The sequence below is a fragment of the Nelumbo lutea genome, chromosome 4, assembly GCF_056320005.1.
Source record: "Nelumbo lutea isolate HS-2025 chromosome 4, American lotus-T2T, whole genome shotgun sequence".
Taxonomy (NCBI): domain Eukaryota; kingdom Viridiplantae; phylum Streptophyta; class Magnoliopsida; order Proteales; family Nelumbonaceae; genus Nelumbo; species Nelumbo lutea.
The window spans coordinates 53204510-53226473 of record NC_142687.1 but is presented as its reverse complement, the minus strand read 5'-3'; the positions used below and the strand labels follow the sequence as shown (position 1 = coordinate 53226473).

General features: G+C 43.5%; 1 protein-coding gene, 20 non-coding genes and 18 pseudogenes across 21 annotated transcripts; all 39 read left to right on the top strand.

Annotated features, from left to right (window-relative positions):
- The first annotated feature begins 569 nt into the window (after positions 1-569).
- LOC148860643 (aspartic proteinase-like) lies at positions 570-3017 on the top strand. Its single transcript, XM_088984944.1, has 7 exons — positions 570-696; positions 833-927; positions 1018-1130; positions 1999-2155; positions 2253-2292; positions 2601-2665; positions 2826-3017. The coding sequence occupies exons 1-7, from the start codon at positions 570-572 to the stop codon at positions 2907-2909; spliced, it is 681 nt and encodes a 226-aa protein (XP_088841070.1). The 3' UTR covers positions 2910-3017.
- Positions 3018-4095: 1078 nt separating this feature from the next.
- On the top strand, positions 4096-4214 carry LOC148860642 (5S ribosomal RNA). Its single transcript, XR_016097785.1, has one exon. It is a non-coding gene; the product is annotated as a 5S ribosomal RNA (ribosomal RNA).
- Positions 4215-4573: 359 nt separating this feature from the next.
- LOC148860641 (5S ribosomal RNA) lies at positions 4574-4692 on the top strand (annotated as a pseudogene).
- Positions 4693-5051: 359 nt separating this feature from the next.
- On the top strand, positions 5052-5170 carry LOC148860640 (5S ribosomal RNA; annotated as a pseudogene).
- Positions 5171-5527: 357 nt separating this feature from the next.
- On the top strand, positions 5528-5646 carry LOC148860639 (5S ribosomal RNA; annotated as a pseudogene).
- Positions 5647-6005: 359 nt separating this feature from the next.
- LOC148860638 (5S ribosomal RNA) lies at positions 6006-6124 on the top strand. Its single transcript, XR_016097784.1, has one exon. It is a non-coding gene; the product is annotated as a 5S ribosomal RNA (ribosomal RNA).
- Positions 6125-6483: 359 nt separating this feature from the next.
- LOC148860637 (5S ribosomal RNA) lies at positions 6484-6602 on the top strand (annotated as a pseudogene).
- Positions 6603-6961: 359 nt separating this feature from the next.
- LOC148860636 (5S ribosomal RNA) lies at positions 6962-7080 on the top strand. The gene has a single exon (XR_016097783.1). It is a non-coding gene; the product is annotated as a 5S ribosomal RNA (ribosomal RNA).
- Positions 7081-7439: 359 nt separating this feature from the next.
- LOC148860635 (5S ribosomal RNA) lies at positions 7440-7558 on the top strand (annotated as a pseudogene).
- Positions 7559-7916: 358 nt separating this feature from the next.
- On the top strand, positions 7917-8035 carry LOC148860634 (5S ribosomal RNA; annotated as a pseudogene).
- Positions 8036-8392: 357 nt separating this feature from the next.
- Positions 8393-8511, top strand: LOC148860633 (5S ribosomal RNA; annotated as a pseudogene).
- A 359-nt stretch (positions 8512-8870) lies between these two features.
- Positions 8871-8989, top strand: LOC148860632 (5S ribosomal RNA). The gene has a single exon (XR_016098238.1). It is a non-coding gene; the product is annotated as a 5S ribosomal RNA (ribosomal RNA).
- A 356-nt stretch (positions 8990-9345) lies between these two features.
- Positions 9346-9464, top strand: LOC148860631 (5S ribosomal RNA). Its single transcript, XR_016098026.1, has one exon. It is a non-coding gene; the product is annotated as a 5S ribosomal RNA (ribosomal RNA).
- A 359-nt stretch (positions 9465-9823) lies between these two features.
- On the top strand, positions 9824-9942 carry LOC148860630 (5S ribosomal RNA). Its single transcript, XR_016098036.1, has one exon. It is a non-coding gene; the product is annotated as a 5S ribosomal RNA (ribosomal RNA).
- Positions 9943-10301: 359 nt separating this feature from the next.
- On the top strand, positions 10302-10420 carry LOC148860629 (5S ribosomal RNA; annotated as a pseudogene).
- A 359-nt stretch (positions 10421-10779) lies between these two features.
- On the top strand, positions 10780-10898 carry LOC148860628 (5S ribosomal RNA). The gene has a single exon (XR_016098022.1). It is a non-coding gene; the product is annotated as a 5S ribosomal RNA (ribosomal RNA).
- Positions 10899-11257: 359 nt separating this feature from the next.
- Positions 11258-11376, top strand: LOC148860627 (5S ribosomal RNA). The gene has a single exon (XR_016097334.1). It is a non-coding gene; the product is annotated as a 5S ribosomal RNA (ribosomal RNA).
- A 359-nt stretch (positions 11377-11735) lies between these two features.
- LOC148860626 (5S ribosomal RNA) lies at positions 11736-11854 on the top strand (annotated as a pseudogene).
- A 357-nt stretch (positions 11855-12211) lies between these two features.
- Positions 12212-12330, top strand: LOC148860625 (5S ribosomal RNA; annotated as a pseudogene).
- Positions 12331-12687: 357 nt separating this feature from the next.
- Positions 12688-12806, top strand: LOC148860624 (5S ribosomal RNA). Its single transcript, XR_016097448.1, has one exon. It is a non-coding gene; the product is annotated as a 5S ribosomal RNA (ribosomal RNA).
- Positions 12807-13165: 359 nt separating this feature from the next.
- Positions 13166-13284, top strand: LOC148860623 (5S ribosomal RNA). The gene has a single exon (XR_016097782.1). It is a non-coding gene; the product is annotated as a 5S ribosomal RNA (ribosomal RNA).
- Positions 13285-13643: 359 nt separating this feature from the next.
- LOC148860622 (5S ribosomal RNA) lies at positions 13644-13762 on the top strand (annotated as a pseudogene).
- A 358-nt stretch (positions 13763-14120) lies between these two features.
- LOC148860621 (5S ribosomal RNA) lies at positions 14121-14239 on the top strand (annotated as a pseudogene).
- Positions 14240-14598: 359 nt separating this feature from the next.
- Positions 14599-14717, top strand: LOC148860620 (5S ribosomal RNA). Its single transcript, XR_016097333.1, has one exon. It is a non-coding gene; the product is annotated as a 5S ribosomal RNA (ribosomal RNA).
- A 359-nt stretch (positions 14718-15076) lies between these two features.
- On the top strand, positions 15077-15195 carry LOC148860619 (5S ribosomal RNA; annotated as a pseudogene).
- A 357-nt stretch (positions 15196-15552) lies between these two features.
- LOC148860618 (5S ribosomal RNA) lies at positions 15553-15671 on the top strand (annotated as a pseudogene).
- A 357-nt stretch (positions 15672-16028) lies between these two features.
- On the top strand, positions 16029-16147 carry LOC148860617 (5S ribosomal RNA). The gene has a single exon (XR_016097835.1). It is a non-coding gene; the product is annotated as a 5S ribosomal RNA (ribosomal RNA).
- A 359-nt stretch (positions 16148-16506) lies between these two features.
- On the top strand, positions 16507-16625 carry LOC148860616 (5S ribosomal RNA). Its single transcript, XR_016098034.1, has one exon. It is a non-coding gene; the product is annotated as a 5S ribosomal RNA (ribosomal RNA).
- Positions 16626-16984: 359 nt separating this feature from the next.
- LOC148860615 (5S ribosomal RNA) lies at positions 16985-17103 on the top strand (annotated as a pseudogene).
- Positions 17104-17462: 359 nt separating this feature from the next.
- LOC148860614 (5S ribosomal RNA) lies at positions 17463-17581 on the top strand. Its single transcript, XR_016098149.1, has one exon. It is a non-coding gene; the product is annotated as a 5S ribosomal RNA (ribosomal RNA).
- Positions 17582-17940: 359 nt separating this feature from the next.
- On the top strand, positions 17941-18059 carry LOC148860613 (5S ribosomal RNA; annotated as a pseudogene).
- Positions 18060-18417: 358 nt separating this feature from the next.
- LOC148860612 (5S ribosomal RNA) lies at positions 18418-18536 on the top strand. The gene has a single exon (XR_016098099.1). It is a non-coding gene; the product is annotated as a 5S ribosomal RNA (ribosomal RNA).
- Positions 18537-18895: 359 nt separating this feature from the next.
- Positions 18896-19014, top strand: LOC148860611 (5S ribosomal RNA). The gene has a single exon (XR_016097400.1). It is a non-coding gene; the product is annotated as a 5S ribosomal RNA (ribosomal RNA).
- Positions 19015-19373: 359 nt separating this feature from the next.
- LOC148860610 (5S ribosomal RNA) lies at positions 19374-19492 on the top strand (annotated as a pseudogene).
- Positions 19493-19851: 359 nt separating this feature from the next.
- Positions 19852-19970, top strand: LOC148860609 (5S ribosomal RNA). The gene has a single exon (XR_016098021.1). It is a non-coding gene; the product is annotated as a 5S ribosomal RNA (ribosomal RNA).
- A 359-nt stretch (positions 19971-20329) lies between these two features.
- Positions 20330-20448, top strand: LOC148860608 (5S ribosomal RNA). The gene has a single exon (XR_016097332.1). It is a non-coding gene; the product is annotated as a 5S ribosomal RNA (ribosomal RNA).
- A 359-nt stretch (positions 20449-20807) lies between these two features.
- LOC148860607 (5S ribosomal RNA) lies at positions 20808-20926 on the top strand (annotated as a pseudogene).
- Positions 20927-21283: 357 nt separating this feature from the next.
- On the top strand, positions 21284-21402 carry LOC148860606 (5S ribosomal RNA). The gene has a single exon (XR_016097447.1). It is a non-coding gene; the product is annotated as a 5S ribosomal RNA (ribosomal RNA).
- A 359-nt stretch (positions 21403-21761) lies between these two features.
- Positions 21762-21880, top strand: LOC148860605 (5S ribosomal RNA). The gene has a single exon (XR_016097781.1). It is a non-coding gene; the product is annotated as a 5S ribosomal RNA (ribosomal RNA).
- Positions 21881-21964: the final 84 nt, after the last annotated feature.

The window sequence follows — 21964 nt, the reverse complement described above, 5'->3', positions numbered from 1 at the left end:
ATCCCTTTTTACCATCTTATCACTACTGAAGCAAACCTGAAAATGATGATAGTTTGTATTAATGGAAATGCATCTGACTTCTGCATTTTTCAGCGAGGAGGTTTTTGAATAGATAAGATTACATTTTTCAGCCAGGAGGTTTTACTATCTTACCTGGCCCTCTCTTACCCCTCTCTTATTACCTGCCAAGGTGATCATGAGAAAAAGTTTCTTCTGTTATTTATCTGTTTGTCGGCCCTGACATATGCCATAGCACTCCATCCTTCTTCTAATGGGTTAATGAGAATTGGTTTAAAAAAGAAGCAACTGGATCTTACTAGTATAAATGCTGCAAGACATGCGAAGAAACTAGGCAAGTATATATGCAGATGGTCTTGGGAACCTCCCTCGCAATCTGGATAGTTCTGATGTAGATATAGTATCATTGAAGAACTATATGGACGCCCAATACTTTGGAGAGATCGGTATTGGTTCTCCAACATAGAACTTACTGTTATATTTGATACTGGAAGTTCCAACCTCTGGGTCCCATCAGCAAAGTGCTACTTTTCTATACGTTTTCTATACAAATGTCTTCATCTTCTGTAATCATCTTCAAGGATTTTCTTTTACGATTAATATTTTTTTCTATACAGATTTCTTGCTATTTCCATTCCAAGTTCAAGGCGGACCTGTCAAGTACATATATAAAGATTGGTAACCTTTCCATGGAAACATCCTTTAGTCATTCATGATCTCTAGATATCTTGAGTTATAAGGCTGTCAGTATAATAAAGATTATAAATATTCTATCAAGAAAATCTGCACTAAAATTGCTGTGAATTTTGACCAGGAAATTCTTGTAATATTCATTATGGATCTGGATCAATTTCTGGCTTCTTTGGTCAAGATAACATTCAAGTTGGGAATCTTGTTATTAAGGATCAAGTGGGTTCTTTTTTCAGTCTTAACTTCAAATATGTCCCCTGTGGTTTGGCTGTATTGAGTGGTCATGGATGTATTGCAACAATATTTCAGGTTTTCATAGAGGCCACACGAGAAGGAAGTCTCTCTTTCTTACTAGCAAAGTTTGATGGCAGACTTGGTCTTGGGTTTCAAGAAATTTCTATTGGCAATGTTGTGCCCTTCTGGTATAGTTTCACATAATCCGACTATTATTGTTATTTTTTTAACACTTTTTTTTTTGTAGAAAACTGAAATCTCTCTTAGTCTTTATTTCTGTTCACTTTCAATGGCATTGGCGACTTTGAAAGTGAAGCTACTTTGAAAAGCCAACAAACCACTTTCGTTAAGCCAGTTAAGTGACTCTCCCATGAAGCTACTTTGATTTGCTTATTTGGAATTCATATAAACAGCTCATCTAAAGCTGGGCCCTCCCAAACGGGTATAGATATCTCAATGAAATTAGCTTTTGTCTACGGGGGTCCAGTATTAATTGAGCTAGATAAACTGAACCAAATCCAAACCTGAAGGACCATAATATCACTTGTTGGCCCTTGTTTTGCCTAGTTCAGCTCAAATATAAGCTACTTGAATTGATAGATAATCGTGGACTGTGAGACAATGTTATTACGTTCATGTTCTTCTTTTTTTCCAATGATAACTCCCAATGGAAATATGAACACAATCAACATGTGTTTTAGATTTCCAACAACCATAATAATTTCATCATTTTCTTTATCTTGTATTACACTACTAATCCAAAGCTATTTCGGGATTACCTGAATGCGATGGCTGTAAAGCGGGCTGTGGAATCAATGTTAACGTCCAGCACCATTTTGGGGCCACAGTGAGAAGTTGAATGGCTATGGGCCAATGTATTTATATGACTGGTGTGAAGTATTATTATTGGTTCACAGCCTGTTTAACAGCTATTGTGTTCACGTACAATATGGTGATTTATGTTCTGGCACAATTGTGTTCAGGTACAACCCAAGACCAAGTAGCTTCACTTTCAATGGCATAGGCTGGATATACTGATTTATGTTCTGGCAACAGGTACCAAGGTCTTATAAATGATGCTGTCTTCTCTTTTTGGCTAAAGCGAGATCCAGAAGCAGACGAAGGAGGTCAGATAGTCTTTGGTGGTGTTAATGAAAAACGCTTCAAAGGAAAACATACTTATGTTCCCATTACTAAAAAGGGATACTGGCAGGTGAATTTTAATCTTGTTTAATTACATCAAATTGTGCTAGTTCTTTTCTTTATCATTAAATGATCTTATATATATTGTGTTTATTTTCCTTCTCTAGTTTGAGTTGGGAGACTTTCTTATTGGGAATAATTCAACAGGTGATGTGTTACTATAACAAGTCCATCCTGCTTCATTTTGTATGATAGTTAGCTGATTCTTTTATAACTTATGAATAGAGATAATTCAAGAAGACTGAGCAAAGGATTGAGAAGTGAAGATATATACCATTGTTGTTTAATGAATCAACATCATTAAAAGAAAAGGGGATTAAAATAACATTTTACTGTTACTGGGTGTTGCATTAAAAAACTGGAATTCTGATTCTCTGTGCCATAGCAAAGTTTACTGATAGATGTGAAGTAATTAAACAAAAGATTTTATAAACTCTTGGGTTTGTACTTTTCAGGATTTTGTGAAAATGGTTGTGCTGCTATAGTGGGTGGATTCTGGAACATCCTAGCTGGTCCAACTGTATGCAATTTTACATTTTAACAAATTGGTTACTCATTCCTAGAAATATATTCATGATTTTTTCATATTTTCTGTTCCTTCTGCCCCATTCCCTTTATTTTTTTTATTCCCCTTTGTGCATTGCTTTCTCTGATTTTCTATAGTTAATCTTCAATTCCAGACTGTTGTAACTCAAATCAACCATGCCATTGGAGCAGCAGGAGTTAGTGAGCATGGAATAGTTGTGTATAGTACGGAGAATTGATATCGAAACTCTTAACAGCAGGGGTATTTTATTTCTCAATTCACTATTTCTCATTATTTTTTGAAAAATTTTCTTGACAATCAAATTATCATTTTACATTCCTCCAAATTTAAGTAGATAAAGGAGGGTAAGCCACCAATAGAAAATCATGCGGAAAAGATATGGTATGGGAAAGAATTTTAACCAATCAAAACCTCTTCATGAATTTTGATAAATAACACCTGATTGGCTATTATGTTTATGATTCCAATTAACTGGTCATAAGTTTTTCAAATATCATATTTTTTCCATATCATAGTCGAACCCTTGAATAGGTGGAATTTTATCATTTTTTATGCAATTTTCTAATTGTATAATTGGGTGTAAAATATAATTCTGAAGGTGCTTTTTGCACATGTTTGAGGGTTTCTCGCCCTCCTTTCATGAATGAAATACATTACGCTTTGGTTAACAAAAAAAGAGTAAAAATATCGCTTGTATGTAGGTGCGACCTGATAAAGTTTGTTCACAAGTGGTCTATTCAGCATATTTCTTGGCCGACAAACAGATAAATTGCAAGATTTTAGTCTCATTACAGATTAAATCTAATGGTTTGAACGGTCAATTACATGAAAAATAACACTTGCACACATGTTTTGAAAAACGGTCAATTTTAACTTGTTCCACATTAGAAAATTACAATATTCTTTTGAGTATTTAAATAACAATACATTTACATTATTTAGAAATAAAGAGAAGAGTATGGAGATTTACTATTGTGCAACGTGCGCGTTCGCGTCTGGGTGGCGCACTTTGCTCGCACTTCGCGCGCAAACGCGTGCTTCGGCGAGAATAAAAATATTTTATTTTTGATATACTATTTGCAAATTCCATATGTCGTTTCGGCGAGACAACTGGAAACAACGTGCCGGATACTCGGACCATTTGCGGCACGATCGTCATTACTGAATGGGAACGGTGCAAAACCGGGCTTTTGGCATTCGTCGTGCACTGTGGGCCCCGTGATAATACTGCATCTATCCGGGGCTGCGGCAGATCTAGAAATGAATAACTCCGCTCACATGTGAGCTTGTGCACGGTTACCAAGGGAGGAAAGTTGCATACACCATTTTTTCAAATCTGAAAAAATTAATGGAGGGGAGCAAGATAGTGAGTGCATAAAGATTTAAGCGAGCAAAAAGCAAATGGGTGCGATCATACCAGCACTAATGCACCGGATCCCATCAGAACTTCGAAGTTAAGCGTGCTTGGGCGAGAGTAGTACTAGGATTGGTGACCTCCTGAGAAGTCCTTGTGTTGCACCCCAATTTTATTAATATTTTATTTTTGATATACTATTTGCAAATTCCATATGTCGTTTCGGCGAAACAACTGGAAACAACGCGCCGGATACTCGGACCATTTGCGGCACGATCGTCATTACTAAATGGGAACGATGCAAAACTGGGCTTTTGGCATTCGTCGTGCATTGTGGGCCCCGTGATAGTATTGCATCTATCCGGGGCTGCGGCAGATCTGGAAAGGAATAACTCCGCTCACGTGAAAACTTGTGCACGGTTACCAAGGGAGGAAAGTTGCATACACCGTTTTTTCAAATCTGAAAGAATTAATGGAGGGGAGCAAAATAGTGAGTGCATAAAAATTTAAGCGAGCAAGAAGCAAACGGGTGCGTTCATACCAGCACTAATGCACCGGATCCCATCAGAACTTTGAAGTTAAGCGTGCTTGGGGGAGAATAGTAATAAGATTGGTGACCTCTTGGGAAGTCCTCGTGTTGCACCCCAATTTTATTAATATTTTATTTTTGATATACTATTTGCAAATTCCATATGTCGTTTCGGCGAAACAACTGGAAACAACGCGCCGGAAACTCGGACCATTTGCGGCACGATCGTCATTACTAAATGGGAACGGTGCAAAACCGGGCTTTAGGCATTCGTCGTGCATTGTGGGCCCCGCGATAGTATTGCATCTATTCGGGGCTGCGGTAGATCTGGAAAAGAATAACTCCGCTCATGTGGAAACTTGTGCACGGTTACCAAGGGAGGAAAGTTGCATACACCGTTTTTTCAAATCTGAAAGAATTAATGGAGGGGAGCAAGATAGTGAGTGCATAAAGATTTAAGCGAGCAAAAAGCAAATCAGTGCGATCATACCAGCACTAATGCACCGGATCCCATTAGAACTTCGAAGTTAAGCGTGCTTGGGCGAGAGTAGTACTAGGATTGGTGACCTCCTGAGAAATCCTCGTGTTGCACCCCAATTTTATTAATATTTTATTTTGGATATACTATTTGCAAATTCCATATGTCGTTTCGGCGAGACAACTGGAAACAACGCGCCGGATACTCGGACCATTTGTGGCACGATCGTCATTACTGAATGGGAACAGTGCAAAACCGGGCTTTGGGCGTTCGTCGTGCATTGTGGGCCCCGTGATAGTATTGCATCTATCTGGGGCTGCGGCAAATCTGTAAATGAATAACTCCGCTCACGTGGGAGCTTGTGCACGGTTACCAAGGGAGGAAAGTTGCATACACCATTTTTCAAGTCTGAAAGAATTAATGGAGGGGAGCAAAATAGTGAGTGCATAAACTTTAAGCGAGCAAAAAACAAATGGGTGCGATCATACCAGCACTAATGCTCCGGATCCCATCAAAACTCCGAAGTTAAGCGTGCATGGGCGAGAGTAGTATTACGATGGGTGACCTCCTGTGAAGTCCTCGTGTTGCACCCCAATTTTATTAATATTTTATTTTTGATATACTATTTGCAAATTCCATATGTCGTTTCGGCGAGACAACAGGAAACAACGTGCCGGATACTCGGACTATTTGCGGCACGATCGTCATTACTGAATCAGAACGGTGCAAAACCGGGCTTTTGGCATTCGTCGTGCATTGTGGGACCCATGATAATATTGCATCTATCCGGAGCTGCGGCAGATCTGGAAATGAATAACTCCGCTCACGTGTGAGCTTGTGCATGGTTACCAAGGGAGGAAAATTGCATACACCGTTTTTTCAAATCTGAAAGAATTAATGGAGGGGAGCAAGATAGTGAGTGCATAAAGATTTAAGCGAGCAAAAAGCAAATGGGTGCGATCATACCAGCACTAATGCACCGGATCCCATCAGAACTTCGAAGTTAAGCGTGCTTGGGCGAGAGTAGTACTAGGATTGGTGACCTCCTGAGAAGTCCTTGTGTTGCACCCCAATTTTATTAATATTTTATTTTTGATATACTATTTGCAAATTCCATATGTCGTTTTGGCGAAACAACTGGAAACAACGCGCCGGATACTCGGACCATTTGCGGCACGATCGTCATTACTAAATGGGAACGGTGCAAAACTGGGCTTTTGGCATTCGTCGTGCATTGTGGGCCACGCGATAGTATTGCATCTATCCGGGGCTGCGGCAGATCTGGAAAGGAATAACTCCGCTCACGTGAAAACTTGTGCACGGTTACCAAGGGAGGAAAGTTGCATACACCGTTTTTTCAAATCTGAAAGAATTAATGGAGGGGAGCAAAATAGTGAGTGCATAAAAATTTAAGCGAGCAAGAAGCAAACGGGTGCGTTCATACCAGCACTAATGCACCGGATCCCATCAGAACTTTGAAGTTAAGCGTGCTTGGGCGAGAATAGTAATAAGATTGGTGACCTCTTGGGAAGTCCTCGTGTTGCACCCCAATTTTATTAATATTTTATTTTTGATATACTATTTGCAAATTCCATATGTCGTTTCAGCGAGACAACTGGAAACAACGTGCCGGATACTCGGACCATTTGCGGCACGATCGTCATTACTGAATGGGAACGGTGCAAAACCGGGCTTTTGGCATTCGTCGTGCACTGTGGGCCCCGTGATAATACTGCATCTATCCGGGGCTGCGGCAGATCTAGAAATGAATAACTCCGCTCACGTGTGAGCTTGTGCACGGTTACCAAGGGAGGAAAGTTGCATACACCATTTTTTCAAATCTGAAAAAATTAATGGAGGGGAGCAAGATAGTGAGTGCATAAAGATTTAAGCGAGCAAAAAGCAAATGGGTGCGATCATACCAGCACTAATGCACCGGATCCCATCAGAACTTCGAAGTTAAGCGTGCTTGGGCGAGAGTAGTACTAGGATTGGTGACCTCCTGAGAAGTCCTTGTGTTGCACCCCAATTTTATTAATATTTTATTTTTGATATACTATTTGCAAATTCCATATGTCGTTTCGGCGAAACAACTGGAAACAACGCGCCGGATACTCGGACCATTTGCGGCACGATCGTCATTACTAAATGGGAACGATGCAAAACTGGGCTTTTGGCATTCGTCGTGCATTGTGGGCCCCGTGATAGTATTGCATCTATCCGGGGCTGCGGCAGATCTGGAAAGGAATAACTCCGCTCACGTGAAAACTTGTGCACGGTTACCAAGGGAGGAAAGTTGCATACACCGTTTTTTCAAATCTGAAAGAATTAATGGAGGGGAGCAAAATAGTGAGTGCATAAAAATTTAAGCGAGCAAGAAGCAAACGGGTGCGTTCATACCAGCACTAATGCACCGGATCCCATCAGAACTTTGAAGTTAAGCGTGCTTGGGCGAGAATAGTAATAAGATTGGTGACCTCTTGGGAAGTCCTCGTGTTGCACCCCAATTTTATTAATATTTTATTTTTGATATACTATTTGCAAATTCCATATGTCGTTTCGGCGAAACAACTGGAAACAACGCGCCGGAAACTCGGACCATTTGCGGCATGATCGTCATTACTAAATGGGAACGGTGTAAAACCGGGCTTTAGGCATTCGTCGTGCATTGTGGGCCCCGCGATAGTATTGCATCTATTCGGGGCTGCGGTAGATCTGGAAAAGAATAACTCCGCTCACGTGGAAACTTGTGCACGGTTACCAAGGGAGGAAAGTTGCATACACCATTTTTTCAAATCTGAAAGAATTAATGGAGGGGAGCAAGATAGTGAGTGCATAAACTTTAAGCGAGCAATAAGCAAATGGGTGCGATCATACCAGCATTAATGCACCGGATCCCATCAGAACTCCGAAATTAAGCGCGCTTGGGCGAGAGTAGTACTAGGATGGGTGACCTCCTGGGAAGTCCTCGGGTTGAACCCCAATCTTATTAATATTTTATTTTGGATATACTATTTGCAAATTCCATATGTCGTTTCGGCGAGACAACTGGAAACAACGCGCCGGATACTCGGACAATTTGTGGCACGATCGTCATTACTGAATGGGAACTGTGCAAAACCGGGCTTTGGGCGTTCGTCGTGCATTGTGGGCCCCGTGATAGTATTGCATCTATCTGGGGCTGCGGCAAATCTGTAAATGAATAACTCCGCTCACGTGGGAGCTTGTGCACGGTTACCAAGGGAGGAAAGTTGCATACACCATTTTTCAAGTCTGAAAGAATTAATGGAGGGGAGCAAAATAGTGAGTGCATAAACTTTAAGCGAGCAAAAAACAAATGGGTGCGATCATACCAGCACTAATGCTCCGGATCCCATCAAAACTCCGAAGTTAAGCGTGCATGGGCGAGAGTAGTATTACGATGGGTGACCTCCTGTGAAGTCCTCGTGTTGCACCCCAATTTTATTAATATTTTATTTTTGATATACTATTTGCAAATTCCATATGTCGTTTCGGCGAAACAACTGGAAACAACGCGCCGGAAACTCGGACCATTTGCGGCACGATCGTCATTACTAAATGGGAACGGTGCAAAACCGGGCTTTAGGCATTCGTCGTGCATTGTGGGCCCCGCGATAGTATTGCATCTATCCGGGGTTGCGGTAGATCTGGAAAAGAATAACTCCGATCACGTGGAAACTTGTGCACGGTTACCAAGGGAGGAAAGTTGCATACACCGTTTTTTCAAATCTGAAAGAATTAATGGAGGGGAGCAAGATAGTGAGTGCATAAAGATTTAAGCGAGCAAAAAGCAAATCGGTGCGATCATACCAGCACTAATGCACCGGATCCCATTAGAACTTCGAAGTTAAGCGTGCTTGGGCGAGAGTAGTACTAGGATTGGTGACCTCCTGAGAAATCCTCGTGTTGCACCCCAATTTTATTAATATTTTATTTTGGATATACTATTTGCAAATTCCATATGTCGTTTCGTCGAGACAACTGGAAACAACGCGCCGGATACTCGGACCATTTGTGGCACGATCGTCATTACTGAATGGGAACAGTGCAAAACCGGGCTTTGGGCGTTCGTCGTGCATTGTGGGCCCCGTGATAGTATTGCATCTATCCGGGGCTGCGGCAAATCTGTAAATGAATAACTCCGCTCACGTGGGAGCTTGTGCACGGTTACCAAGGGAGGAAAGTTGCATACACCATTTTTCAAGTCTGAAAAATTTATGGAGGGGAGCAAAATAGTGAGTGCATAAACTTTAAGCGAGCAAAAAACAAATGGGTGCGATCATACCAGCACTAATGCTCCGGATCCCATCAAAACTCCGAAGTTAAGCGTGCATGGGCGAGAATAGTACTACGATGGGTGACCTCCTGTGAAGTCCTCGTGTTGCACCCCAATTTTATTAATATTTTATTTTTGATATACTATTTGCAAATTCCATATGTCGTTTCGGCGAGACAACAGGAAACAACGTGCCGGATACTCGGACTATTTGCGGCACGATCGTCATTACTGAATCGGAACGGTGCAAAACCGGGCTTTTGGCATTCGTCGTGCATTGTGGGACGCATGTTAATATTGCATCTATCCGGAGCTGCGGCAGATCTGTAAATGAATAACTCCGCTCACGTGTGAGCTTGTGCATGGTTACCAAGGGAGGAAAATTGCATACACCGTTTTTTCAAATCTGAAAGAATTAATGGAGGGGAGCAAGATAGTGAGTGCATAAAGATTTAAGCGAGCAAAAAGCAAATGGGTGCGATCATACCAGCACTAATGCACCGGATCCCATCAGAACTTCGAAGTTAAGTGTGCTTGGGCGAGAGTAGTACTAGGATTGGTGACCTCCTGAGAAGTCCTTGTGTTGCACCCCAATTTTATTAATATTTTATTTTTGATATACTATTTGCAAATTCCATATGTCGTTTCGGCGAAACAACTGGAAACAACGCGCCGGATACTCGGACCATTTGCGGCACGATCGTCATTACTAAATGGGAACGGTGCAAAACTGGGCTTTTGGCATTCGTCGTGCATTGTGGGCCCCGCGATAGTATTGCATCTATCCGGGGCTGCGACAGATCTGGAAAGGAATAACTCCGCTCACGTGAAAACTTGTGCACGGTTACCAAGGGAGGAAAGTTGCATACACCGTTTTTTCAAATCTGAAAGAATTAATGGAGGGGAGCAAAATAGTGAGTGCATAAAAATTTAAGCGAGCAAGAAGCAAACGGGTGCGTTCATACCAGCACTAATGCACCGGATCCCATCAGAACTTTGAAGTTAAGCGTGCTTGGGCGAGAATAGTAATAAGATTGGTGACCTCTTGGGAAGTCCTCGTGTTGCACCCCAATTTTATTAATATTTTATTTTTGATATACTTTTTGCAAATTCCATATGTCGTTTCGGTGAAACAACTGGAAACAACGCACTGGATACTAGGACCATTTGCGGCACGATCGTCATTACTGAATAGGAACCGTGCAAAACCGGGCTTTGGGCGTTCGTCGTGCATTGTGGGCCCCGTGATAGTATTGCATCTATCTGGGAATGCGGCAGATCTGGAAATGAATAACTCCACTCACGTGGGATCTTGTGCACGGTTACCAAGGGAGGAAAGTTGCATACACCGTATTTTCTAAGTCTGAAAGAATTAATGGAGGGGAGCATAATAGTGAGTGCATAAACTTTAAGCGAGCAATAAGCAAATGGGTGCGATCATACCAGCATTAATGCACCGGATCCCATTAGAACTCCGAAATTAAGCGCGCTTGGGCGAGAGTAGTACTAGGATGGGTGACCTCCTGGGAAGTCCTCGGGTTGCACCCTAATCTTATTAATATTTTATTTTTGATATACTATTTGCAAATTCCATATGTCGTTTCGGCGAGACAACAGGAAACAACGCGCCGGATAATTGGACCATTTGCGGCACGATCGTCATTACTGAATGGGAACGGTGCAAAACCGGGCTTTTGGCATTCGTCGTGCATTGTGGGACCCATGATAATATTGCATCTATCCGGAGCTGCGGCAGATCTGGAAATGAATAACTCCGCTCACGTGGGAGCTTGTGCACGGTTACCAAGGGAGGAAAGTTGCATACACCGTTTTTTAATGACTGAAAAAATTAATGGAGGGGAGCAAGATAGTGAGTGCATAAAGATTTACGCGAGCAAGAAACAAACGGGTGCGATCATACCAGCACTAATGCACCGGATCCCATCAGAACTCCGAAGTTAAGCGTGCTTGGTCGAGAGTAGTACTAGGATGGGTGACCTCTTGGTAAGTCCTCGTGTTGCACCCCAATTTTATTAATATTTTATTTTTGATATACTATTTGCAAATTCCATATGTCGTTTCGGCGAAACAACTGGAAACAACGCGCCGGAAACTCGGACCATTTGCGGCACGATCGTCATTACTAAATGGGAACGGTGCAAAACCGGGCTTTAGGCATTCGTCGTGCATTGTGGGCCCCGCGATAGTATTGCATCTATCCGGGGCTGCGGTAGATCTGGAAAAGAATAACTCCGCTCACGTGGAAACATGTGCACGGTTACCAAAGGAGGAAAGTTGCATACACCGTTTTTTCAAATCTGAAAGAATTAATGGAGGGGAGCAAGATAGTGAGTGCATAAAGATTTAAGCGAGCAAAAAGCAAATCGGTGCGATCATACCAGCACTAATGCACCGGATCCCATTAGAACTTCGAAGTTAAGCGTGCTTGGGCGAGAGTAGTACTAGGATTGGTGACCTCTTGTGAAATCCTCGTGTTGCACCCCAATTTTATTAATATTTTATTTTGGATATACTATTTGCAAATTCCATATGTCGTTTCGGCGAGACAACTGGAAACAACGCGCCGGATACTCGGACCATTTGTGGCACGATCGTCATTACTGAATGGAAACAGTGCAAAACCGGGCTTTGGGATTTCGTCGTGCATTGTGGGCCCCGTGATAGTATTGCATCTTTCCGGGGCTGCGGCAAATCTGTAAATGAATAACTCCGCTCACGTGGGAGCTTGTGCACGGTTACCAAGGGAGGAAAGTTGCATACACCATTTTTCAAGTCTGAAAGAATTAATGGAGGGGAGCAAAATAGTGAGTGCATAAACTTTAAGCGAGCAAAAAACAAATGGGTGCGATCATACCAGCACTAATGCTCCGGATCCCATCAAAACTCCGAAGTTAAGCGTGCATGGGCGAGAGTAGTACTACGATTGGTGACCTCCTGGGAAGTCCTCGTGTTGCACCCCAATTTTATTAATATTTTATTTTTTATATACTATTTGCAAATTCCATATGTCGTTTCGGTGAGACAACTGGAAACAACGAGCCGGATACTCGGACCATTTGCGGCACGATGATCATTACTAAATGGGAACGGTGCAAAACCGGGCTCTTGGCGTTCGTCGTGCATTGTGGGCCCCGTGATAGTATTGCATCTATCCGGGGCTGCGGCAAATCTGTAAATGAATAACTCCGCTCACGTGGGAGCTTGTGCACGGTTACCAAGGGAGGAAAGTTGCATACACCATTTTTCAAGTCTGAAAGAATTAATGGAGGGGAGCAAAATAGTGAGTGCATAAACTTTAAGCGAGCAAAAAACAAATGGGTGCGATCATACCAGCACTAATGCTCCGGATCCCATCAAAACTCCGAAGTTAAGCGTGCATGGGCGAGAGTAGTACTACGATGGGTGACCTCCTGGGAAGTCCTCGTGTTGCACCCCAATTTTATTAATATTTTATTTTTGATATACTATTTGCAAATTCCATATGTCGTTTCGGCGAGACAACAGGAAACAACGTGCCGGATACTCGGACTATTTGCGGCACGATCGTCATTACTGAATCGGAACGGTGCAAAACCGGGCTTTTGGCATTCGTCGTGCATTGTGGGACCCATGATAATATTGCATCTATCCGGAGCTGCGGCAGATCTGGAAATGAATAACTCCGCTCACGTGTGAGCTTGTGCATGGTTACCAAGGGAGGAAAATTGCATACACCGTTTTTTCAAATCTGAAAGAATTAATGGAGGGGAGCAAGATAGTGAGTGCATAAAGATTTAAGCGAGCAAAAAGCAAATGGGTGCGATCATACCAGCACTAATGCACCGGATCCCATCAGAACTTCGAAGTTAAGCGTGCTTGGGCGAGAGTAGTACTAGGATTGGTGACCTCCTGAGAAGTCCTTGTGTTGCACCCCAATTTTATTAATATTTTATTTTTGATATACTATTTGCAAATTCCATATGTCGTTTCGGCGAAACAACTGGAAACAACGCGCCGGATACTCGTACCATTTGCGGCACGATCGTCATTACTAAATGGGAACGGTGCAAAACTGGGCTTTTGGCATTCGTCGTGCATTGTGGGCCCCGCGATAATATTGCATCTATCCGGGGCTGCGGCAGATCTGGAAAGGAATAACTCCGCTCACGTGAAAACTTGTGCACGGTTACCAAGGGAGGAAAGTTGCATACACCGTTTTTTCAAATCTGAAAAAATTAATGGAGGGGAGCAAAATAGTGAGTGCATAAAAATTTAAGCGAGCAAGAAGCAAACGGGTGAGTTCATACCAGCACTAATGCACCGGATCCCATCAGAACTTTGAAGTTAAGCGTGCTTGGGCGAGAATAGTAATAAGATTGGTGACCTCTTGGGAAGTCCTCGTGTTGCACCCCAATTTTATTAATATTTTATTTTTGATATACTATTTGCAAATTCCATATGTCGTTTCGGTGAAACAACTGGAAACAACGCACCGGATACTCGGACCATTTGCGGCACGATCGTCATTACTGAATAGGTACCGTGCAAAACCGGGCTTTGGGCGTTCGTCGTGCATTGTGGGCCCCGAGATAGTATTGCATCTATCCGGGAATGCGGCAGATCTGGAAATGAATAACTCCGCTAACGTGGGATCTTGTGCACGGTTACCAAGGGAGGAAAGTTGCATACACCGTATTTTCAAATCTGAAAGAATTAATGGAGGGGAGCAAAATAGTGAGTGCATATTCTTTAAGCGAGCAATAAGCAAATGGGTGCGATCATACCAGCATTAATGCACCGGATTCCATCAGAAATCCGAAATTAAGCGCGCTTGGGCGAGAGTAGTACTAGGATGGGTGACCTCCTGGGAAGTCCTCGGGTTGCACCCCAATCTTATTAATATTTTATTTTTGATATACTATTTGCAAATTCCATATGTCGTTTCGGCGAGACAACTGGAAACAACGCGCCGGATACTCGGACCATTTGCGGCACGATCGTCATTACGGAATGGGAACGGTGCAAAACCGGGCTTTTGGCATTCGTCATGCATTGTGGGACCCCTGATAATATTGCATCTATCCGGAGCTGCGGCTGATCTGGAAATGAATAACTCCGCTCACGTGGGAGCTTGTGCACGGTTACCAAGGGAGGAAAGTTGCATACACCGTTTTTTAATGTCTGAAAAAATTAATGGAGGGGAGCAAGATAGTGAGTGCATAAAGATTTACGCGAGCAAGAAACAAACGGGTGCGATCATACCAGCACTAATGCACCGGATCCCATCAGAACTCCGAAGTTAAGCGTGCTTGGTCGAGAGTAGTACTAGGATGGGTGACCTCTTGGTAAGTCCTCGTGTTGCACCCCAATTTTATTAATATTTTATTTTTGATATACTATTTGCAAATTCCATATGTCGTTTCGGCGAAACAACTGGAAACAACGCGCCGGAAACTCGGACCATTTGCGGCACGATCGTCATTACTAAATGGGAACGGTGCAAAACCGGGCTTTAGGCATTCGTCGTGCATTGTGGGCCCCGCGATAGTATTGCATCTATCCGGGGCTGCGGTAGATCTGGAAAACAATAACTCCGCTCACGTGGAAACATGTGCACGGTTACCAAAGGAGGAAAGTTGCATACACCGTTTTTTCAAATCTGAAAGAATTAATGGAGGGGAGCAAGATAGTGAGTGCATAAAGATTTAAGCGAGCAAAAAGCAAATCGGTGCGATCATACCAGCACTAATGCACCGGATCCCATTAGAACTTCGAAGTTAAGCGTGCTTGGGCGAGAGTAGTAATAGGATTGGTGACCTCCTGAGAAATCCTCGTGTTGCACCCCAATTTTATTAATATTTTATTTTGGATATACTATTTGCAAATTCCATATGTCGTTTCGGCGAGACAACTGGAAACAACACGCCGGATACTCGGACCATTTGTGGCACGATCGTCATTACTGAATGGGAACAGTGCAAAACCGGGCTTTGGGCTTTCGTCGTGCATTGTGGGCCCCGTGATAGTATTGCATCTTTCCGGGGCTGCGGCAAATCTGTAAATGAATAACTCCGCTCACGTGGGAGCTTGTGCACGGTTACCAAGGGAGGAAAGTTGCATACACCATTTTTCAAGTCTGAAAGAATTAATGGAGGGGAGCAAAATAGTGAGTGCATAAACTTTAAGCGAGCAAAAAACAAATGGGTGCGATCATACCAGCACTAATGCTCCGGATCCCATCAAAACTCCGAAGTTAAGCGTGCATGGGCGAGAGTAGTACTACGATTGGTGACCTCCTGGGAAGTCCTCGTGTTGCACCCCAATTTTATTAATATTTTATTTTTTATATACTATTTGCAAATTCCATATGTCGTTTCGGTGAGACAACTGGAAACAACGAGCCGGATACTCGGACCATTTGCGGCACGATGATCATTACTAAATGGGAACGGTGCAAAACCGGGCTCTTGGCGTTCGTCGTGCATTGTGGGCCCCGTGATAGTATTGCATCTATCCGGGGCTGCGGCAAATCTGTAAATGAATAACTCCGCTCACGTGGGAGCTTGTGCACGGTTACCAAGGGAGGAAAGTTGCATACACCATTTTTCAAGTCTGAAAGAATTAATGGAGGGGAGCAAAATAGTGAGTGCATAAACTTTAAGCGAGCAAAAAACAAATGGGTGCGATCATACCAGCACTAATGCTCCGGATCCCATCAAAACTCCGAAGTTAAGCGTGCATGGGCGAGAGTAGTACTACGATGGGTGACCTCCTGTGAAGTCCTCGTGTTGCACCCCAATTTTATTAATATTTTATTTTTGATATACTATTTGCAAATTCCATATGTCGTTTCGGCGAGACAACAGGAAACAACGTGCCGGATACTCGGACTATTTGCGGCACGATCGTCATTACTGAATCGGAACGGTGCAAAACCGGGCTTTTGGCATTCGTCGTGCTTTGTGGGACCCATGATAATATTGCATCTATCCGGAGCTGCGGCAGATCCGTAAATGAATAACTCCGTTCACGTGTGAGCTTGTGCAGGGTTACCAAGGGAGGAAAATTGCATACACCGTTTTTTCAAATCTGAAAGAATTAATGGAGGGGAGCAAGATAGTGAGTGCATAAAGATTTAAGCGAGCAAAAAGCAAATGGGTGCGATCATACCAGCACTAATGCACCGGATCCCATCAGAACTTCGAAGTTAAGTGTGCTTGGGCGAGAGTAGTACTAGGATTGGTGACCTCCTGAGAAGTCCTTGTGTTGCACCCCAATTTTATTAATATTTTATTTTTGATATACTATTTGCAAATTCCATATGTCGTTTCGGCGAAACAACTGGAAACAACGCGCCGGATACTCGGACCATTTGCGGCACGATCGTCGATACTAAATGGGAACGGTGCAAAACTGGGCTTTTGGCATTCGTCGTGCATTGTGGGCCCCGCGATAGTATTGCATCTATCCGGGGCTGCGGCAGATCTGGAAAGGAATAACTCCGCTCACGTGAAAACTTGTGCACGGTTACCAAGGGAGGAAAGTTGCATACACCGTTTTTTCAAATCTGAAAGAATTAATGGAGGGGAGCAAAATAGTGAGTGCATAAAAATTTAAGCGAGCAAGAAGCAAACGGGTGCGTTCATACCAGCACTAATGCACCGGATCCCATCAGAACTTTGAAGTTAAGCGTGCTTGGGCGAGAATAGTAATAAGATTGGTGACCTCTTGGGAAGTCCTCGTGTTGCACCCCAATTTTATTAATATTTTATTTTTGATATACTATTTGCAAATTCCATATGTCGTTTCAGCGAGACAACTGGAAACAACGTGCCGGATACTCGGACCATTTGCGGCACGATCGTCATTACTGAATGGGAACGGTGCAAAACCGGGCTTTTGGCATTCGTCGTGCATTGTGGGCCCCGTGATAGTACTGCATCTATCCGGGGCTGCGGCAGATCTAGAAATGAATAACTCCGCTCACGTGGGAGCTTGTGCACGGTTACCAAGGGAGGAAAGTTGCATACACCGTTTTTTCAAATCTGAAAGAATTAATGGAGGGGAGCAAGATAGTGAGTGCATAAAGATTTAAGCGAGCAATAAGCAAATGGGTGCGATCATACCAGCACTAATGCACCGGATCCCATCAGAACTTCGAAGTTAAGCGTGCTTGGGCGAGAGTAGTACTAGGATTGGTGACCTCCTGGGAAGTCCTTGGGTTGCACCCCAATTTTATTAATATTTTATTTTTGATATACTATTTGCAAATTCCATATGTCGTTTCGGCGAGACAACTGGAAACAACGCGCCGGATACTCGGACCATTTGCGGCACGATCGTCATTACTAAATGGGAACGATGCAAAACTGGGATTTTGGCATTCGTCGTGCATTGTGGGCCCCGTGATAGTATTGCATCTATTCGGGGCTGCGGCATATCTGGAAAGGAATAACTCCGCTCACGTGAAAACTTGTGCACGGTTACCAAGGGAGGAAAGTTGCATACACCGTTTTTTCAAATCTGAAAAAATTAATGGAGGGGAGCAAGATAGTGAGTGCATAAAGATTTAAGCGAGCAAGAAGCAAACGGGTGCGATCATACCAGCACTAATGCACCGGATCCCATCAGAACTTTGAAGTTAAGCGTGCTTGGGCGAGAGTAGTAATAGGATTGGTGACCTCTTGGGAAGTCCTCGTGTTGCACCCCAATTTTATTAATATTTTATTTTTGATATACTATTTGCAAATTCCATATGTCGTTTTGGCGAAACAACTGGAAACAACGCGCCGGAAACTCGGACCATTTGCGGCATGATCGTCATTACTAAATGGGAACGATGCAAAACCGGGCTTTAGGCATTCGTCGTGCATTGTGGGCCCCGCGATAGTATTGCATCTATTCGGGGCTGCGGTAGATCTGGAAAAGAATAACTCCGCTCACGTGGAAACTTGTGCACGGTTACCAAGGGAGGAAAGTTGCATACACCGTTTTTTCAAATCTGAAAGAATTAATGGAGGGGAGCAAGATAGTGAGTGCATAAAGTTTAAGCGAGCAATAAGCAAATGGGTGCGATCATACCAGCATTAATGCACCGGATCCCATCAGAACTCCGAAGTTAAGCGCGCTTGGGCGAGAGTAGTACTAGGATGGGTGACCTCCTGGGAAGTCCTCGGGTTGAACCCCAATCTTATTAATATTTTATTTTTGATATACTATTTGCAAATTCCATATGTCGTTTCGGCGAGAAAACTGGAAACAACGCGCCGGATACTCGGACCATTTGCGGCACGATCGTCATTACTGAATGGGAACGGTGCAAAACCGGGCTTTTGGCATTCGTCGTGCATTGTGGGACCCATGATAATATTGCATCTATCCGGAGCTGCGGCAGATCTGGAAATGAATAACTCCGCTCACGTGGGAGCTTGTGCACGGTTACCAAGGGAGGAAAGTTGCATACACCGTTTTTTAATGTCTGAAAAAATTAATGGAGGGGAGCAAGATAGTGAGTGCATAAAGATTTACGCGAGCAAGAAATAAACGGGTGCGATCATACCAGCACTAATGCACCGGATCCCATCAGAACTCCGAAATTAAGCGTGCTTGGGCGAGAGTAGTACTAGGATGGGTGACCACTTGGTAAGTCCTCGTGTTGCACCCCAATTTTATTAATATTTTATTTTTGATATACTATTTGCAAATTCCATATGTCGTTTCGGCGAAACAACTGGAAACAACGCGCCGGAAACTCGGACCATTTGCGGCACGATCGTCATTACTAAATGGGAACGGTGCAAAACCGGGCTTTTGGCATTCGTCGTGCATTGTGGGCCCCGCGATAGTATTGCATCTATCCGGGGCTGCGGTAGATCTGGAATGGAATAACTCCGATCACGTGGAAACTTGTGCACGGTTACCAAGGGAGGAAAGTTGCATACACCGTTTTTTCAAATCTGAAAAAATTAATGGAGGGGAGCAAAATAGTGAGTGCATAAAGATTTAAGCGAGCAAGAAGCAAACGGGTGCGTTCATACCAGCACTAATGCACCGGATCCCATCAGAACTTTGAAGTTAAGCGTGCTTGGGCGAGAATAGTAATAAGATTGGTGACCTCTTGGGAAGCCCTCGTGTTGCACCCCAATTTTATTAATATTTTATTTTTGATATACTTTTTGCAAATTCCATATGTCGTTTCGGTGAAACAACTGGAAACAACGCACTGGATACTCGGACCATTTGCGGCACGATCGTCATTACTGAATAGGAACCGTGCAAAACCGGGCTTTGGGCGTTCGTCGTGCATTGTGGGCCCCGTGATAGTATTGCATCTATCTGGGAATGCGGCAGATCTGGAAATGAATAACTCCGCTCACGTGGGATCTTGTGCACGGTTACCAAGGGAGGAAAGTTGCATACACCGTATTTTATAAGTCTGAAAGAATTAATGGAGGGGAGCATAATAGTGAGTGCATAAACTTTAAGCGAGCAATAAGCAAATGGGTGCGATCATACCAGCATTAATGCACCGGATCCCATTAGAACTCCGAAATTAAGCGCGCTTGGGCGAGAGTAGTACTAGGATGGGTGACCTCCTGGGAAGTCCTCGGGTTGCACCCTAATCTTATTAATATTTTATTTTTGATATACTATTTGCAAATTCCATATGTCGTTTCGGCGAGACAACTGGAAACAACGCGCCGGATACTCGGACCATTTGCGGCACGATCGTCATTACGGAATGGGAACGGTGCAAAACCGGGCTTTTGGCATTCGTCGTGCATTGTGGGACCCATGATAATATTGCATCTATCCGGAGCTGCGGCAGATCTGGAAATGAATAACTCCGCTCACGTGGGTGCTTGTGCACGGTTACCAAGGGAGGAAAGTTGCATACACCGTTTTTTAATGTCTGAAAAAATTAATGGAGGGGAGCAAGATAGTGAGTGCATAAAGATTTACGCGAGCAAGAAACAAACGGGTGCGATCATACCAGCACTAATGCACCGGATCCCATCAGAACTCCGAAGTTAAGCGTGCTTGGTCGAGAGTAGTACTAGGATGGGTGACCTCTTGGTAAGTCCTCGTGTTGCACCCCAATTTTATTAATATTTTATTTTTGATATACTATTTGCAAATTCCATATGTCGTTTCGGCGAAACAACTGGAAACAACGCGCCGGAAACTCGGACCATTTGCGGCACGATCGTCATTACTAAATGGGAACGGTGCAAAACCGGGCTTTAGGCATTCGTCGTGCATTGTGGGCCCCGCGATAGTATTGCATCTATCCGGGGCTGTGGTAGATCTGGAAAAGAATAACTCCGCTCACGTGGAAACATGTGCACGGTTACCAAAGGTGGAAAGTTGCATACACCGTTTTTTCAAATCTGAAAGAATTAATGGAGGGGAGCAAGATAGTGAGTGCATAAAGATTTAAGCGAGCAAAAAGCAAATCGGTGCGATCATACCAGCACTAATGCACCGGATCCCATTAGAAATTCGAAGTTAAGCGTGCTTGGGCGAGAGTAGTACTAGGATTGGTGACCTCCTGTGAAATCCTCGTGTTGCACCCCAATTTTATTAATATTTTATTTTGGATATACTATTTGCAAATTCCATATGTCGTTTCGGCGAGACAACTGGAAACAACGCGCCGGATACTCGGACCATTTGTTGCACGATCGTCATTACTGAATGGGAACAGTGCAAAACCGGGCTTTGGGAGTTCGTCGTGCATTGTGGGCCCCGTAATAGTATTGCATCTATCCGGGGCTGCGGCAAATCTGTAAATGAATAACTCCGCTCACGTGGGAGCTTGTGCACGATTACCAAGGGAGGAAAGTTGCATACACCATTTTTCAAGTCTGAAAGAATTAATGGAGGGGAGCAAAATAGTGAGTGCATAAACTTTAAGCGAGCAAAAAACAAATGGGTGCGATCATACCAGCACTAATGCTCCGGATCCCATCAAAACTCCGAAGTTAAGCGTGCATGGGCGAGAGTAGTACTACGATGGGTGACCTCCTGGGAAGTCCTCGTGTTGCACCCCAATTTTATTAATATTTTATTTTTGATATACTATTTGCAAATTCCATATGTCGTTTCGGCGAGACAACAGGAAACAACGTGCCGGATACTCGGACTATTTGCGGCACGATCGTCATTACTGAATCGGAACGGTGCAAAACCGGGCTTTTGGCATTCGTCGTGCATTGTGGGACCCGTGATAATATTGCATCTATCCGGAGCTGCGGCAGATCTGGAAATGAATAACTCCGCTCACGTGTGAGCTTGTGCATGGTTACCAAGGGAGGAAAATTGCATACACCGTTTTTTCAAATCTGAAAGAATTAATGGAGGGGAGCAAGATAGTGAGTGCATAAAGATTTAAGCGAGCAAAAAGCAAATGGGTGCGATCATACCAGCACTAATGCACCGGATCCCATCAGAACTTCGAAGTTAAGCGTGCTTGGGCGAGAGTAGTACTAGGATTGGTGACCTCCTGAGAAGTCCTTGTGTTGCACCCCAATTTTATTAATATTTTATTTTTGATATACTATTTGCAAATTCCATATGTCGTTTCGGCGAAACAACTGGAAACAACGCGCCGG